General features: G+C 55.5%; 1 protein-coding gene and 1 pseudogene across 1 annotated transcript; one reads left to right on the top strand and one right to left on the bottom strand.

Annotated features, from left to right (window-relative positions):
• The first annotated feature begins 1,741 nt into the window (after positions 1-1,741).
• LOC119102913 (phenoloxidase-activating factor 2-like) lies at positions 1,742-3,929 on the top strand (annotated as a pseudogene).
• Positions 3,930-10,136: 6,207 nt separating this feature from the next.
• Positions 10,137-12,795, bottom strand: LOC119103841 (phenoloxidase-activating factor 2). Its single transcript, XM_037227505.1, has 2 exons — positions 12,717-12,795; positions 10,137-11,669 (listed from the first exon to the last, which is right to left on the bottom strand). Exon 2 carries the CDS (start codon positions 11,667-11,669, stop codon positions 10,254-10,256), a length of 1,416 nt encoding a protein of 471 aa, XP_037083400.1. The 5' UTR covers positions 12,717-12,795; the 3' UTR covers positions 10,137-10,253.
• Positions 12,796-16,441: the final 3,646 nt, after the last annotated feature.

The following is a 16,441-nucleotide window of genomic DNA, read 5'->3' as shown; positions in this document are numbered from 1 at the left end:
AGATATGCACCGTATCGTAGTAATAGCTGGCAATTGCTCCTTCTTTAATCTCCGGACTTTTGGTGTTTTGTATAAACTGGGGCTCACTGCTTCAAAAAAAAAACAACAAAAACTGAAGAAGTCGAGTAGGATCATCGGCAGGCAATTTCGAATTCACTTCTACTATTGTTTCGATAACACCATGTTGCCGAAATATCGAAGCATCTATATCTCCATTTTCCTGTTTTTTCCCCAAGGAATAGGACTATGACTACTGTCTTATCTATGTGAGGCAATGGATCTTCAAAATTGGGTTTGAGCCATACTTTTAGGTTGGATGTGCCTACGGCCATCCCGGCATCACGTGCTGCGACGGTGTCACACAGTCTGCTTGCTGAATTAGGCTGAGTTCGCGAGTGCCGCAGATGACGAGCAATCTTCGTGACGTCACGACGCAAAGGTCCGCCCATAGATAACGTTAAGCATGGAGGGCGAGGAAAGGGGAAGGAGGATCGATGGAGCGCAACCAAATCGTAACAATGAGAGGTGGAGGCGGGGGGGGGGGGGGGATGAACAGCATAGCGTTGCGTTCAGGTGAGCTTGTAGATCATGCTTATTTGTTTGTAAACGCTCAAACCCCTAACAACAAATGCCGCTGGTTTCCTCTCAGAGCAAGCAGCACACTGTGTTGAACTGTTTGCAGTGTGCACACTGTTTTGCAACTCCAGATGAATTGGAGACCAGATGGACGCTATCACCTTGGCACGCTACGGCTGACGCAGTGTAACGAGAGACAGAATGACAGAGGGGTCGCCCAGCGTAACCAATGCGTAACCATGGATAAACAACGGCCAAAACGTGCGGAAAATACATGACGCAAGTGTTACTCACCCCTAAAGATCTTGCGCCACTCAACTAGCGTACAACGGACGGTAGTCCACGGCAGGTGTCGGCATATTGTACGGTGTAGTTGTACGCCTTGTACGCCTTGTAGTTGTGTACTGAGAGGCCATGTGCTGGACTGTTGACTCTTCGGTGCAGGGTTAGACCCACTTAACAGCCCAGAGCTAGCAGGGTCAATGCTGGGTGCTGGGTGCTCAAAGGCACTGGGTGCTTGAGACGCCTGAAATAGCACAGGCGGGACAGCGGCTATTCCATTTCAACAATGAATCAACGGGGCATGCAGGAGGGGAAGCAAGGGCGTAATTTTCCCGATTCCTGAGCTTTCAACGTTTGGAAATGAAGTCAATTCTTCGCGCAAAGACCGTTTCATGAAAGAAGCATGCATGCACGTTCCTGCCCTCACCCTTCCGACCAGTCTCTAAATCTACTGCAGGCATGGAACTAAAAAGGGAATGTTCAGAAGGGTTTACGAATTTGTTACCTGCCCCGTGAAGCTTTGGCAGCTAAAGCAGCTTTAGCAACGCTGCTTGTGCTTACAGTTTTCGCAACACAATAGTGCTGAACATCCAAGGTTGACGCAGCCAGAGTACAGCAAGATGCGGTGCAAGCTGGAAGATGCCTTAAAAGTGGCGGCAACCTGCATGTTTTCGCATCCAGAGGAAAAATCCTCCCCGCAAGTCCGGGTTTTGCCAGGCTTCCTGCCTCGCTTTGACACCACCCATGGATGTCTGAGCTCGCGGTCGTTCCACGAAGGTGCCACGGCCGGCTAGAATGTCAGCAACCCGCTCCGTTCAGCGGCGGCTTTATAGCAGCCGGCGCCGCAGGCCAGCGTCAGTCCGGCAGCAAGCGGAGCAGGCAGGGGAGACACAGCAGTGTAGGGAGCGACCGCGCAGTGCTGGACATTGACACGGCCTCTGTTCACGCAAGGTGAGCACGTTTCCTGCTTGTGCGAAGTGGCAATGGCCAACAGCGGCCAGGAGAGGCATATCATGCCGGTTGGAACGTAAAAGATCAGCTCCGATTACAAGGGTCCAACTCGCGTTCGATTTGCCAATATGGATCTGCTGTCCAGAACCTGCTGGGGTCAGCAAGCAACTGTCAACATTCAGCGCCGAAAGCGAAACAAAGAGAGTTGGGACCGACATGTCGGCTTATGTTTGTCTTGCAGAGGTCGCTTACGAAAGTACTCGGCCTTCCCCAGTTATTTTGCAGTCGGCTGGCACAATCAGTACTTGGCTGCCGACACCGGACTCAAAAAGAATGTTTCACATTTAAAGGTATTGAAACAAGCATCAGATATGATGAAACAAGCACACTTATAACTATTGGTATACTTTTTAAGTGGAAAAGACTGCTCTAGACAGCACAATTCTCTGTTTAGCAAGTATGCTCCCCAACGTGGCATAATTGGAACACATCATCGTGCCTTGCGCGACATTAATTGAGAGCCAACTGGCGGCTGTTATATCTGGAAATCGTGCTCACGAAGGCCAGATATGAACGCCTCGACAACTACTTTGGTCTTGGCCTTGATTATCGCCTGGCTTATGGACTGGCAGACCTTGAATGATGGTATTATGACACCATGGATGTCAAGGTGACCTTAAAATGCTCTCTCCGAAGTACTCTCCACATTTTCGCGGGCGTGCAGTTCAGAAACCACAGGGCCATAGGTGTTAAGAAGGGCAGGGTTGTGAACAGCGCCGGGAGGTCCTCAATGTGGCTTTTCCGTCTAAAACCCCATATAAATGGGGAACACTTGCTTTGAATGCCCCGCTGTATAGACGTCAAATGCCGTCGCTAAGCCTCGCGCCACTCTCCTCAGATGGGGCCTCTGCTGATGGCCGCAGTCGGGGCGTTGCTGTCGCACTGCGGGGCGCTCGCCCGACCGCAAAATGAGAACGACGCGTTCGTTGGCTACCTGGTCGGTGGCACAGGCGCCAGTTCCGCGGACGACGACCAGATCGTCGTCGATCTGCTTGGCGACACGTCGCCGCCAATGGAGGTGGTGCGCTGCGAGCGCGGCCAGCACGTCTGCACGCCCTACTTCCGCTGCGACGAGGCGAATGCCATCAGCGATGGAGTCCGCGAGTTCGACGTGTTCATCAACAAGTCACAGTTCGAGGAAGACTTTGAATTTACCACGCACTCGGAGTGCACGCGCTTCGGCGATGTATGCTGCACGCGACCGATTGCCGATCCCGATGTCTCTGAGCCTTACGTGCCGCAGTGCGGCCGCCGCAACCAGCTAGGCATCGGCGCACACATCGTCGGCTTCAAAGACAACGAGACGCAGTTTGGCGAGATCCCCTGGATGGCGGCAGTGCTGCGCGTGGATGAGGCGGGCGGCGAGGAGCGCAGCTTCTCCGAGTGCGGCGGCTCGCTGATTCACCCGCAGGTGGTGATGACCGCCGCCCACTGCGTGCCCGGCCCGAAGGCGACAACACGCTTGCGCGTGCGCCTCGGCGAGTGGGACACGCAGGAGGAGGGCGAGTGCCTCCGACACGTGGACGTGGACGTGGCACGTGTTGCGGTGCACGAGGATTTTCGGCCGCGGCGCCTCAGCGACGACGTGGCGCTGCTCTTCCTGGAGGAACCCGTCGAGCTGCAGGAGCATATCGACACGCTGTGCCTGCCCGACCCGAATGTCGTATATGACCAGGCCGAGTGCATCGCCACCGGTTGGGGGAAGGATGACTTCGTGGCCGGCCAGTTCCAGACCATACTGAAGGGGATCGAGCTGCCGCTCGTGCCGCACGCCGCCTGCCAAACTGCGCTGCGTAAGACCCGGCTGGAAACGTACTTCGAGCTGAACCGCTCTTTCAGATGCGCCGGCGGCGTGGGCGGCCAGGACACGTGTACCGGTGACGGTGGCTCACCGCTGGCCTGTCGCGATCCGCTTGACCCCAGCCGCTACATCCAGCTCGGGCGTCGTCTCGTGGGGCATTGGCTGTGGCCTGGAAGGCGTGCCGGGCGTGTACGCCGATGTCGCACAACAGGTGCCCTGGATCCGTGAGCAGGCGGCTTTGGCCGGCCTGACCCTGTAGGGACGTCAGGAGCCGGCCTCAGGAGCCGGCCTCAGGAGCCGGCCGGACAGACGTCCCGGTGGAGGCGGGAGGCGAGCGTGGGTCGGGACTCGCTGTGATATGGAAGCCGAAGTCGGCTTTGCAGGCCGTCTGGAGCCAACAACAGGGTAGCTGTAGATGCGTTGGCCAGGATGCCGGCCGCGACGTTGTGCTTTGATAAGAGATTCCCTGCTTTCTTGACCGTTGTACTTGACATGCCACCACTGGTTGACTGGCATGGAACTCTCCACGGTTTGGTATCACGTACTGGGTGAAGTGTATTGGCGAAGAGATGCTCGAAACCAATGATCATTTCACGCTTTGTTTAAGAAATACGCAAGCATCATAAATGCTCACCAGCTATACCACAGCAGCCCATGTATCAGCATATGAGACATTGCAGTGAGCACCGGGCATAGCTCTCTGAGGTGATTCCAAACAACCGCGCATTCTCCAAAGCGACGCCACCGCCTGAGCGGCCTTGTGAGAGGACTCACGCAGCCCTGTACTGTGACTAGTGAAGCATGACCTGATAACTGCACGTGTAGTGATCCGCAAACGATCGCCGCACTGGCCGTGATCCGTGAACGATCACTGCACGGGCAGTGACCCGTGGCCGATCACTGCACGGACAGTGACCCGTGGCCGACCACTGTGTAGGTACACACAGTATACACAGTACACGTATATACACGTATACACAGTAATGAGTCACGCATCCCGTCCAACATCGGTGGGGCTTCCTGGCGTAGCGTGAGACAGTATGTAAACCGGCCATGGTTTGAAACTGCCCCCGCCGCACCAAACACGACCATTGGGCCGAGAAATCAGCACGGTTATCAGTACAGTACGGCCCGCCGCTCCAGTTGACCGGCCCGCATCAGCAAAGCAGCGCTAGTTGTTGACAGGTTTGTTGACCGGGGAAAAACAGCGTGCGTAGCACTGCCAGTTGGGGTAAGTTGCCACTCCCCCTCCCCTCCGTAACGGACATGACAGAGAGGTGGCCTCATCTTCCGAAATTAGTCATCATCGCGACTAATGGATGCGAAAGCCAGATCACCGACAAAGCAACATGCGCAAAGAAAAGTTTGTCCGACATGTTGTAAGGATGTCCGCCGCTCCGCGCCACGAGTCCCGCCGCGCCGGCGTCGCCGTCACCCCAGCTGGCATCAGAAGCGCCACGCCACACGAGAACTAAGCAAGAGGGGGGGGGGGGGGGGCACGCAGGGTCCGCCCGAGACGCGAACGGACGGATTTTGCACCGTCCGTACGTTGCACGACGCCGTGCCCGAGATCTGGTCCAGGGGCACGTCAGGGCAGGGTCCTGGAAGAAAGTTAGGCCGGCCCGGCAACACGTTGGACGGCAATGGCGTGGCGGCAAAACTATTGGACCATGGAAGAAGACGAAGGCGGGCCGACCCATCTGGAAGAATTATGGAGAATTAAAATATTGTGCAGGGGAGGGGGGGGGGAGACTATGGAGGGGAGTCTAACAGGGTGTTTGAATTGAACAGATAGCAGGCGGGAGAGGTCTCCGAGGAAGTCAGTGCCAGGGAGTGCATCAGGTGCCTACAGTCGTGCCTCCACATGACGAGAGGGTTTCACCCCTCATCACCTGGCGACGTCACCTAGCCCCGCGGACAATGGGACACCGATGACAACATGCACGTGTGAGTCCGCAGGCTGTTGTCCCCCATCCTTACCGGACCATGGGCGGCTGGCGCTCCAAACGCGTGCCTTGACTCCTGTCCAACGGGCGGGCGCGGGCCACGGATACCTGCTCCCTCCGGTGTAGTTGGAGACTGGGGTGGGGATGGGGGGAGGAGTGGGATCCTGGTCATGCGTCATTCCCGGCCGGCACTGTGTCTCGGCCGTTTTCAGGGCTAAAAGGGTTTTCAGGGCTAAAAGGGTTTTCGGCGCTTGGCCCGCGTGAAGCGACGAACTGGTGTGTCAATATGCGCCAGTGAGTTTGTAAATACAGGTGACGGTCTGCTCTTTAAAGGCTGATTTAGCCAGGCAGCGAAAGGGCACTCGTGCCCGACGTGGGATGGTATGGTGTCCGAGACCGTTGACGCGCACTTCGACGCGACAGCTCACTCGTTAGCCCGCGCCGAGGCTGTCTTGATTTTGTCGTTGGAGGCGGCCACGTGGAGGTGCCGCGGCTCGTCATAGCCCTCGCCTGTCCCACGGCGGCCTGACGCGGCGTACGGGCGACGCCTGCATATTCCTGAAGGTCACCCGTGGCGTTAGTCTGTTGGCTGGTTAGACGGGTTGTCTTTTCCAGTGCCCTTAATCCAAAAAAGCGAAGCTCTTAGTCCAAAAAACTGTGCCTTCGAGTCACGCTGCCCGCAAGCATACATCTGCGTAAAGCAGGACTGCGGTCGTCTGACTCTTCAACCCAGCCGTAGTCCAGTCGTGCTACTCGGCCACGTTCCGCCTTTCTTTCCAAGTGCTGCCCCGGCCGACGCCTTGCTAGCGACGTCCCCTGGTCTCGCAGAATCCCGGAGGGTCTCTCGATACGTAGCGGGCTCGGCGCATCTCACCGCAATGCCTCACCACTTACGGCAGGTAATCTCTCCCTCCAACGGCTGACTAAAAGCCCGGAGATCCCGTCTGCTTATGACCGTTCAACACCGTATTCCCCTCACCCAGCCCCCGGTGCCCGTGGCGGATCCCTCCCGGACGAGAGGGGCCCTTGCCAACCGAGGATAGACTTCGTGCTCTGATCAGTCAGTGAGTCGAGCCGGGTCAGGCCATGCAACAGAAAGTGCATGGAAAACGGATGGAGCACACGCGCCCCCTTTAAAGGAATTCGTGCGTATGCGCTGGACGGGGCTCAGTGAGGGTCCGGCCGCGCGGACTGTCTGGAAAAGCTAAACCTCGTGACGCGCTCACAGTGGTGCGCGGGGAGGGCAGTGACGGGACCGGCGCCGGGGCGCAGAGGTCAGTAGGGGCCCTGCAGGCGCCAGCGCGGTCACGCCAGAGCATCCTGCGGCAAACGTGATCAGTCTGCTACGCGGCGTTTTAAAGCGTCGTGCGAGACAGATGGGTTTGCCTTGGGCTCAGTGCGAGGCTGTGAGCTACCGTTGGTTGTGTCCGTGTTGTGGAAAGCTCACTGGGTTAAAGGACGTAATTATAAATTCAGACGCTATGCGTCTCTTGTGAGCATCTGCCATGAAGAGCGCTCCTGGTAATAGCGTTAAAAGACTGTTGATCTAGGAGGCTTGTTGTTTCGGAATACCCCAACTGAAGCTTCACAGGTGAACGGGGAACGTTGGAGCGACCCCGTTCGAGCACCGGGACTGCCGAATGTCCGGCACAGGAGCGGCCGGGTGTCCGGCACAAGAGGGGCCGCGTGTCCGACATCAGCCGCCGTCCGGCACAGGAGCGGCCGGGTGTCCGGCACAAGAGGGGCCGCGTGTCCGACATCAGCCGCCGTCCGGTACAGGAGCGGCCGGGTGTCCGGCACAAGAGGGGCCGCGTGTCCGACATCAGCCGCCGTCCGGTACAGGATCGGCCGGGTTGTCCGGCACAAGAGGGGCCGCGTGTCCGACATCAGCCGCCGTCCGGCACAGGAGCGGCCGGGTGTCCGGCACAAGAGGGGCCGCGTGTCCGACATCAGCCGCCGTCCGGCACAGGAGCGGCCGGGTGTCCGGCACAAGAGGGGCCGCGTGTCCGACATCAGCCGCCGTCCGGCACAGGAGCGGCCGGGTGTCCGGCACAAGAGGGGCCGCGTGTTCGACATCAGCCGCCGTCCGGTACAGGAAAGGCGCGTGCCCGGTATACGACAGGCCGTATGTCAGACACAGGGGCAGCCGTCAAGCACTAGGGCGGCCTTGTGTCCGTCACGGGGAGGCCTCATGCCGACACAAAGGCAGCCGTCAAGCACTAGGCGGCACAGGAGAGGCCGCGTGTCTAGCACTGGAGTGGGTACGCGTTCGGCGCTACGGTGGGCCAGCATTCGACACTGGAGTGGCTGCATTTTGTACACAGGAGGGGCCGCATGTCTGAAGCAGGACTAGGAAGCGCAGACGTCAGGCTGTAGAGCGTCTGACCCTCGCCCTGATCTGTCGTTTTTCGTGGCGTGGACTGATGGCGGGACGAAGAATATCAAGGTCGAAAGGATCAAAATCTTGTGGTTAGCAAAATGTTGCACCTTGGTAGGTTAAAAATGGACTCTTCTAAGCCAGGTCGAATATTTTTTCGAAATAGAGCTTTTGAACTTCAGCTGTCCTTCTGCGTGAGTTAACAGTCCGCAGATACGCGGAGCATAAATTGCCGTGTTTCTAGATATAGTTACGATACAGGGATCCGCTAGTGTAACGGTGTCGACACGCAGCGCGCGTCCCGCGGCATTGTCGGCAGCTGCATTTTGTCCGCGCCAGCCGTGGATCGCTGTGTAGTGCTCATAATCACCACCGTCTGTTCGGACTTTGCTCCAGAGCAGCTGTTCAGCTAGGTCACCTTAGGCAATCCATCAAAATTCTGAAACATGGTCGAGGCTAATCTTCTAAATTTATCGGACAAAGATATGCCTAACATAACTAGACCTACAGGAATGTAGTTTCCTATCTAGTTTGTGGCTTGTGCCTCCCAACCAGGGATGAAGCTGGCTACTTTTAGTCATCATTTTTCATTCATCAGTTTTTATCGCTATCATTTCATAGGGCAAAGCACACTCCGCAACTAATTTTAAGAAGCCACGCCCCTGCTCCCAACTGTGAAGAGGAAGTGGGTCAAATCTGGGTCGAAAACTGTTTTAATTACATCTTGGAGGCAGGCTCTGATATTTACTCTTGCTGCGCACCCGCCCCTTCTCTCATCCATCCCTATTTTAAAAAAATAGGAATATTGTATCTCTGTAGCCCTACATCTGCCTATAGCATGGTTCTACAAGCACCTGAAAAATATCACTTCTGGCTATGTGACGTCATCTTACAATCGGCTGAAAACCGTGATGGCTCTCACTATTCTCGCGTTTTTATTTTATTCTCGCTATATCACTGTTTTTACCGGTGCAGGTCTCGCACTTCCTAACACTGGCTCAATCAACAGAATTTGGTCTGAGACCCATGCGACATTGGCATCAGCAGATGAAAAAAATTAAGTTTTAAACACCTCTAGCATCTTCGCTTACCTCTGTATACAGTATATTGGCAATAAGAAGCGTTTTATCTCACGTCTGTCAGTCAGTCTGAGCAAGCGTCAGTTATCTAAATCTGAGATGCGACGGGCGGTGTGAGAGGCCAACGCCAGTGATGCTCAGCCTCTTATCCCAAAGCCGCTGTCCGTCTCAGAAGCAGGAACCCCTGACATGTGTCGCTCCATCGTCCCCCCTTCACATGTGAAGCTCCAGTTCGGGTATCCAGAAGCAACAAGCCTCCTAGATCAACAGGGTTTTTAACGCTATTACCAGGAGCGCTCTTCATGGCAGATGCTCACAAGAGACGCATAGCGTCTTAATTAATAACTACGTCCTTTAACCCAGTGAGCATTGCACAACACGGACACAACCAACGGTAGCTCACAGCCTCGCACTGAGCCCAAGGCAAACCCATCTGTCTCGCACGACGCTTTAAAATGCCGCGTAGCAGACTGATCACGTTTGCCGCAGGATGCTCTGGCGTGGCCGCACTGGCGCCCGCAGGGCCCCTACTGACCTCTGCGCCCCGGCGCCGGTCCCGTCACTGCCCTCCCCACGCACCGCTGTTGGCGCGTCACGAGGTTGGTGGTGGCCGCCACTTTGGGGTTTACCGCTTTCCAGCTTGGACAGTCGGAAAGACAGTTTGAAAAATTGTTAGACTGGCGTGCAGGACGTTGTCGTACGGTACAGCCTTGTCCTGGAACCGCCTGCCGCCTGCCCTTGTGGCCCGCCGGAGCGGTGCTGTGTTCATGTCTGGACTGCACCAATGTGGCATAGAGGACACTGTCTGCTCTTAAGGGCTGTTTTTGCGGTATTAGTGTTGTGTTACTGATGCATCTTCATGTTTATCGTAGAACATAAAGTAAATTATCTCGAATGCACTATTAAACCACAGGTATTAAACAATTCGTAACGGCTACATGATTATGACGATCATGGTAGTAGCAACCAGTCAGTAGTTCTGCTGTGGCAAGCTACAACCACACGGTATGATTTGAAAACTCGTTGACATATAGCTGCAGAATCGTCAAAAATTTCGTGGGGAGGGTTTGTGTATAATTGTTCGTCACGTACAGTACGGCCGTGCATACAAGGTTTGAACACTCTTCAAAACACAACGTCGCATCACACTTCGGAGACCAACGCCGGCTCCTGAGGCGTTCCTACAAGGTCAGACCAGCCGCGGCCGCCTGTTCACGGATCCAGCGCACCTGCTGTGCAACATCGGCGTACACGCCCGGCACGCCTTCCGTGCCACAGCCGATGCCCCAAGAGACGACGCCGAGCTGGATGTAGCGGTCGGGGTCGCGCGGGTCGCGACAGGCCAGCGGCGAGCCGCCGTCACCGGTACACGTGTCCTGGCCGCCCACACCGCCGGCGCATCTGAAAGAGCGGTCCAGCACAAAGTAATTTGTCAGCCTGGTTTTGCGCAGCGCAGCTTGGCAGGCGGCGTGCGGCACGAGCGGCAGCTCGATCTGCTTCAGTACGGTCTGGAACTGGCCGGCCACGAAGGCGTCCTTGCCCCAACCGGTGGCGATGCACTCGGCCTGGTCATATACGACATCCGGGTCGGGCAGGCACAGCGTGTCGATATGCTCCTGCAGCTCGACGGGTTCCTCCAGGAAGAGCAGCGCCACGTTGTCGCTGAGGCGTAGCGGCCGAAAATCCTCGTGCACCGCAACACGTGCCACGTTCACGTCCACGTGTCGGAAGCGCTCGCTCTCCTGCTGCGTGTCCCATTCGCCGAGGCGCACACGCAGGCGATGCAATGCGTCCCGTTCGTGCACGCAGTGAGCGGCGGTCATCACCACCTGCGGGTGAATCAGCGAGCCGCCGCACTCGAAGAAGTTGCGCTCCTCGCCGCCCACCTCCTCCACGTGCAGCACGGCCACCATCCAGGGGATCTCGCCAAACTGCGTCTCGTTGTCTTTGAAGCCGACGATGCGTGCGTTGATGCCGAGTTGGTTGCGGCGGCCGCACTGCGGTACGTAAGGCTCGGGATCTTTTAGGTCCTCTGGCCGTTTCGGCTGCGTGCAGCAGACATCGCCGAATCGAGGGCACTCCGAGTGCGTGATGAAGTCAAAGTCGCGCTCAAACTGCTGCTTGCCGATGCGCACGTCGAATCCACCAAATCCATCGCTGACGATGTCCGCCTCGTCGCAGCGGAAGTAGGGTGCGCAGACGTGTTGCCCGCGCTCGCAGCGCACCACATCCGGTGGTGGCGTGGAGCCTGTGCAGTCGCCTGTCAGAGTCGACAAAAAATCCGTGTCGTCCAGGCCGGCGACGTTGGCGCACGGCGGTTCGGTGACGCTGCCGAGTAGGTCGGCGATGAACTGGGCGTCGTTCTCAGGACTGGTGCTAGTGTCTCCGAATAGTCCGGTGATGAACTGGTCATCGTCCTCAGGACTGGTGCTGGTGTCTCCGAGTAGGCCGGCGTTGAACTGGTCGTTGTCCTCGGGACTGGTGCTGGTGTCGCCGAGCAGGGAGCCGAGGAACGCGTCTTTTTCAGTCTGTGGTCGGGCGAGCGCGCCGCCGTGCGACAGCAGCGCCCCGATCACGGCCATCAGCAGAGGCCCCATCTGAGGAGAGTGACGCGGGGCTTAGCGACGGCATTTGACGTCTATACAGCGGAGCATTAAAGCCCGGTGCTGGCGGTCAAGTACTGACCGTGCCAGCAGACTGCAAAATAGCTGAGAAGATAAGTAACCCCGGATATTCCTGCGAGGATTACCACCGCCTGACGAGTCGACCTCTGCCTCATTATCTTCGCTTTACATGCATATGGCCGACCCACATTGGACACCTTTCGGCGTGCGGCACCGGGATGGAAAGCGAGGAGGAACGCAACTGAAAAAGCATAGTGTTGGGACCAGTCAGATGCCACAAGGTGACCCACACTACAGCGCACGCACCATGCGGGATGGAGTGCCCCTTCTTAGCCCATGACGTTTTGAACGTCAATAAAACATTTCCGCTCCCCGTAAGATATTTCTATAGAACACACCAGCGTCTGCCATCTTGACTCGATAAGGCTTATCACCGGCGGTTGGTTATATTAAGGTGCGCGCCGTTTTGGTTGTTATACTGCTTTTCAGTAGCGTTCCGTTCGCATCCAATCGCAACGCTACACAACGAGAAGTGCTCCGTGTGAGCAGGTCCTTATGCCGGCAGTTTTTGCTGTCAAACATAGTGTGTCCCAGACAGAAGGCCCATCTCAGCAAAACAAACGCCAAGAGGGTCTTCTGTTCCCATCTCTGTTCAAACAGCCTGCCCGGAGAACGTTGAAAAGGGTCTTATGCTTGCTAGCCAGTGCGATCTCTCTCTCTCTCTCTCTCTCTCCCTCTCTCCTCTCTCTGTTCCCATCTCTGTTCAAACAGCCTGCCCGGAGAACGTTGAAAAGGGTCTTATGCTTGCTAGCCAGTGCGATCTCTCTCCCCCCCTCTCTCTCTCTCTCTCTCTCTCTCTCTCTCTCTCTCTCTCTCTCTCTCTCTCTCTCTCTCTCTCTCTCTCTCTCTCTCGGTCGCCATTGGCCACTGCCAAATCAGACGAGCAAGAACACACTCACCTCGATCTTGAATCGGTCGCCATTGGCCACTGCCAAATCAGACGAGCTAGAACACACTCACCTCGATCTTGAATTGTGAAGTCGCGTGAATGCCCAGCGCGTGCGGTCGCTCCCAGCGCTGCCGTGGTATCCAGCCCGGTCTGTCCGGCGCTCGACTGACGCCGAGCTGCAGCGCGAGGCTCTGAAAACCGGCGGCTGGGCGGCCCACATGATCCAGCCGGTCCAGCCTTAGCCGGCCGTGAATTCACCGAATATGGTAAGACCGCAGGCTTAGCGAGGCACCGCACCCGCCATAGCATAGGCTCTCGTGAAGGGGATTTCCCCTAGTTCGGTAGAGGGCAGGCTATGATGGTCTTAAGGCCTCTTGCCGGATCTCGACGTGGGAGCTTTGGGTGTTCAGGACTCCATTCCTGAGTAACCGTATATGCTAACCAAGTATGGCCCACTTGATTCCGAGGTGGCGCAGTTTTCTTGGTTTTATATTTGTGTTTACCTTCCTCAGTTAAGGCAGAAACCATAGCCTACCGGAAAATAAATTTTGTTTGCATTTTTGACATTGATAAATTGCAAGAATTCGACCTTAAATGACTGAATTAAATAAACCACCGGCACTATCCATTATGCCATGGTTCGGTGGGATTTTTCTACAATGGTGGAACTCTCAGGCTTTTCCAGAATTCATTGCGTTCTATGTGCTCTCAATTCATGCGTTCTATATACATATTAGAGAGGTAACCGTAGATTATACATATAAATAGGATAACAAATTTACGTTTGCATGACCAACGCTCATTTATCTGGAAATATTCGAACTCACTCACTCGAACATAATTTTGGACATACGCGCTCCCAAGTCTTCCAAAAAAACCCGACGCTCAGCATTTCAGCCTCTGCATGCTGTACCCTGTGGCCAACACCAAGCGGACGGACAGCAGCCGGATGAAAATGGTGGCGCATCTGAAACAAACACCTTTGAATACTTCCGGAGAGCAATTCGTACGTTGAAAGGAAGTCTTCTCGTATCTCTGTTTTTCGTGCCGCCCTAGTTGTTAGTATGTCCCGAGGACATCCTCGATATTAAAAGGCGAAATAGTCACCTTTGTCTGGTCTTCGAACGGTAAGGTTGGATTTTAAAGGACTTTCGAAAGCATAGGCTCACGAAGGTCGTTCCAGCTCGCCTGGCGCCCTCCACCTGGAGCTACCTGCAGCGGCCAACGCCGCTTGATTCCACGGAAACTGCAACACCGGCCGGCCGGCTGTTCTTGTTTCTGAGATCGCGAGCGTGCAGGCTCCAAAACATGTTATGTAACTTGTGTCACAAGTCGATTCTTCCAAAGGGATTCTCAGGAAAACATTCTCAGGTGAACTTGGACCGGCCTTCTCCATTCGTGAACTTATTTCGATCCACTCCATTGAGCACTACTGAGACCTATTTGCCTTACTCCGGGCAAGGGGTCTCGTGGGTAGCACGCAAAGGGCACATGACCAGCCTACATCGTTTCCGACGTTACTACGACGTTTCCGGCCAAGGACTGAAGGACCACTCCCTCCCAGCGCAGGGCGCTTACCACTTGCCATTCTAGCAACGCGGGATCAGGTTCGCCTGGTCCATTCGGAGACACTTAGTGAGATACATCATACGTTGGTCGCCTCCCTAACGTATGGCTGAAATGGATTGGATGGCCCCTTTCGACTTTGGGGCACCTGACTGACACAGACCCTTCCATTGTCTTGCTGTGAACTCTCATCATAAGCTCTCATGTCCGTTCCATTGTCAAAAGGTTCCGACCAACACAAGAGGTCCTCTGGCATTCCAGGTCCCGCCCCTGTCCCTGGATCTGTTCAGCAAGTGTTCTCCCGACAGACTTGAGACCCCTTGCCGACGTAGGGCTCCTGTAGGCGATGTGGGCCCCTAACCGTCACAAGGACCCTCATTGCTGCAGGAGCCCCAACCAATGCAAACCGCGAGCCCGGCCCGCATGGCCTTTGGCTCCCACTCGAACACGGCCCCTAACCGACTCGGGGTCACTTACCGACACAGGGCTCTTGTTGAGCACTTTGGGTCTCTGACAGCACAGAGGAACCTCACTGTTCAGGGTGCACGACCAATGCAGGTTGCATTGCCTGCCCTTGTTCTTGCCTGGTAAATGGGCCCTAGCACTCAAGCCGACACGAAGCTAGTCATTCAGTGTTGGTGGTCTCTGATCGAAGCAGAGGCCAGCATTGTGTCAAAGGTTCTCAAGAGGTGCGAGATGCTCTCTGACTGACACTTGAAGTCATGGGCACACTGGCCGGGCTCCTTCATTTGATCCAAAGCCCTTCGGGTTCCCTGGACCCTTGGGCTCTTCAATTGGGGCCGCGATCGTCGGTCCAACAGATCCATAGCGTTCCTCTTCAGGCCCCTCTGAACACTGTCCCTGGCCGACTCAGGGCCTCTTGCATGATACAGTACCCTAGTTAGACTCTGTGGATCCCTAGTCGATGCAATGTGGGCCCGTGGTCGATACAAATTTTAAACAAAATTGACCTAGGGCCCAGTCGATGTAAATCGTGAGCCCCAGGCCCTGTCCCTACATGGAGCCGGCTGTTCGGTATTGGTGGTGCCTGCTCAATTTAGACGCCCTCATTGACCTAGGGGCCAAATCGGCAGAAAAGGCCCTCTGACTGACACTTAGCACTACTTGGCCATTTAGGTGCCGGCATTTGCTCGACGTTTCTATGGTGTCATGCGTGCAGGATAAGGAAACCTGTAGCGCCAGGATAGGATGGAAATCAAACGCGTCGGAGGATGGATTCCCCCCCCCCCCCCGTGTGCGCATTTTAGCACCGTCGCGAGCAACGGCCACCCAACATTCACACCCGTGTGTTGCGTACGCTCAGTTCCGCATCCCTTGGCTCGATGGTTTAATGAAGCCATGAAGACATGATGCCAAATGGTCATGATGACATGAAGTCAAAGCATAAGCCGAAGCCGGCCGCTCTTATGATGCGCGAAGCCAGGGACGACGCCAGAGGCTTCTATATTTTAAAAATATGACAGAAGTTGAAGTGATTTATTTTTAACTTTTTAACGCAAAGCTAAGGCGACGTCAACGTTAATTTAAAATGCTGCTAATTTAGGAAACGCATTGCCAAACCCGTCCCCATCAATGTTTATAAATCACAGGCCCAAAGCCGTGGCCGAAGTAAAAACGCGGCGTTGTTCTGCGAAACCCGAGGAAATTTTGCCGTCCGTAAGAACTGCATGAAATTACAAAACACGATCAGGTTTTCACAAAGTGATTGCAACGGAGCGCAAGCATTACGGATGAACTATTTTCGGACCATTGTGTTGGTCTTGTGTGTTAGCAAGCAGGCTCACATCGTCTCGGACTGTGAGCTCCCCGACTCTAGTCGGGTGTTAATTGGTTCTGAGAACGACTCGCTAGTTTTTGCTCTGTGCCACATACCAATGCATAGCAGTATCGGAAAGTTATGTGGTATATTAACTCTTGCCCTGATTGGCCATTTCTCGTGACGCAAACCGATAAAGGTGTCAATGCGCCCCCTGGCCTTTCCAAACCGATAGAGGGGTCGATGCGCCCCTGGCGTTTCCAAACTGATAGAGGGGTCGACACGCCCCTGGCGTTTCCAAACTGATAGAGGGATCGATGCGCCCCCGGCGTTTCCAAACTGATAGAGGGGTCGATGTGCGCCCTGGCGTTTCCAAACCGATAGAGGGGTCGATGCGCCCCTGGCGTTTCCAAACTAATAGAGATAGAGTTTAGCAGAAAACACCAGCGAACC

This window comes from Pollicipes pollicipes, unplaced genomic scaffold (genome assembly GCF_011947565.3).
Source record: "Pollicipes pollicipes isolate AB1234 unplaced genomic scaffold, Ppol_2.1 Scaffold_5724;HRSCAF=6776_pilon_pilon_pilon, whole genome shotgun sequence".
Taxonomy (NCBI): Eukaryota; Metazoa; Arthropoda; class Thecostraca; order Pollicipedomorpha; family Pollicipedidae; genus Pollicipes; species Pollicipes pollicipes.
The sequence above is the reverse complement of the archived record's forward strand: the minus strand, read 5'-3'. Positions and strand labels throughout refer to the sequence as shown.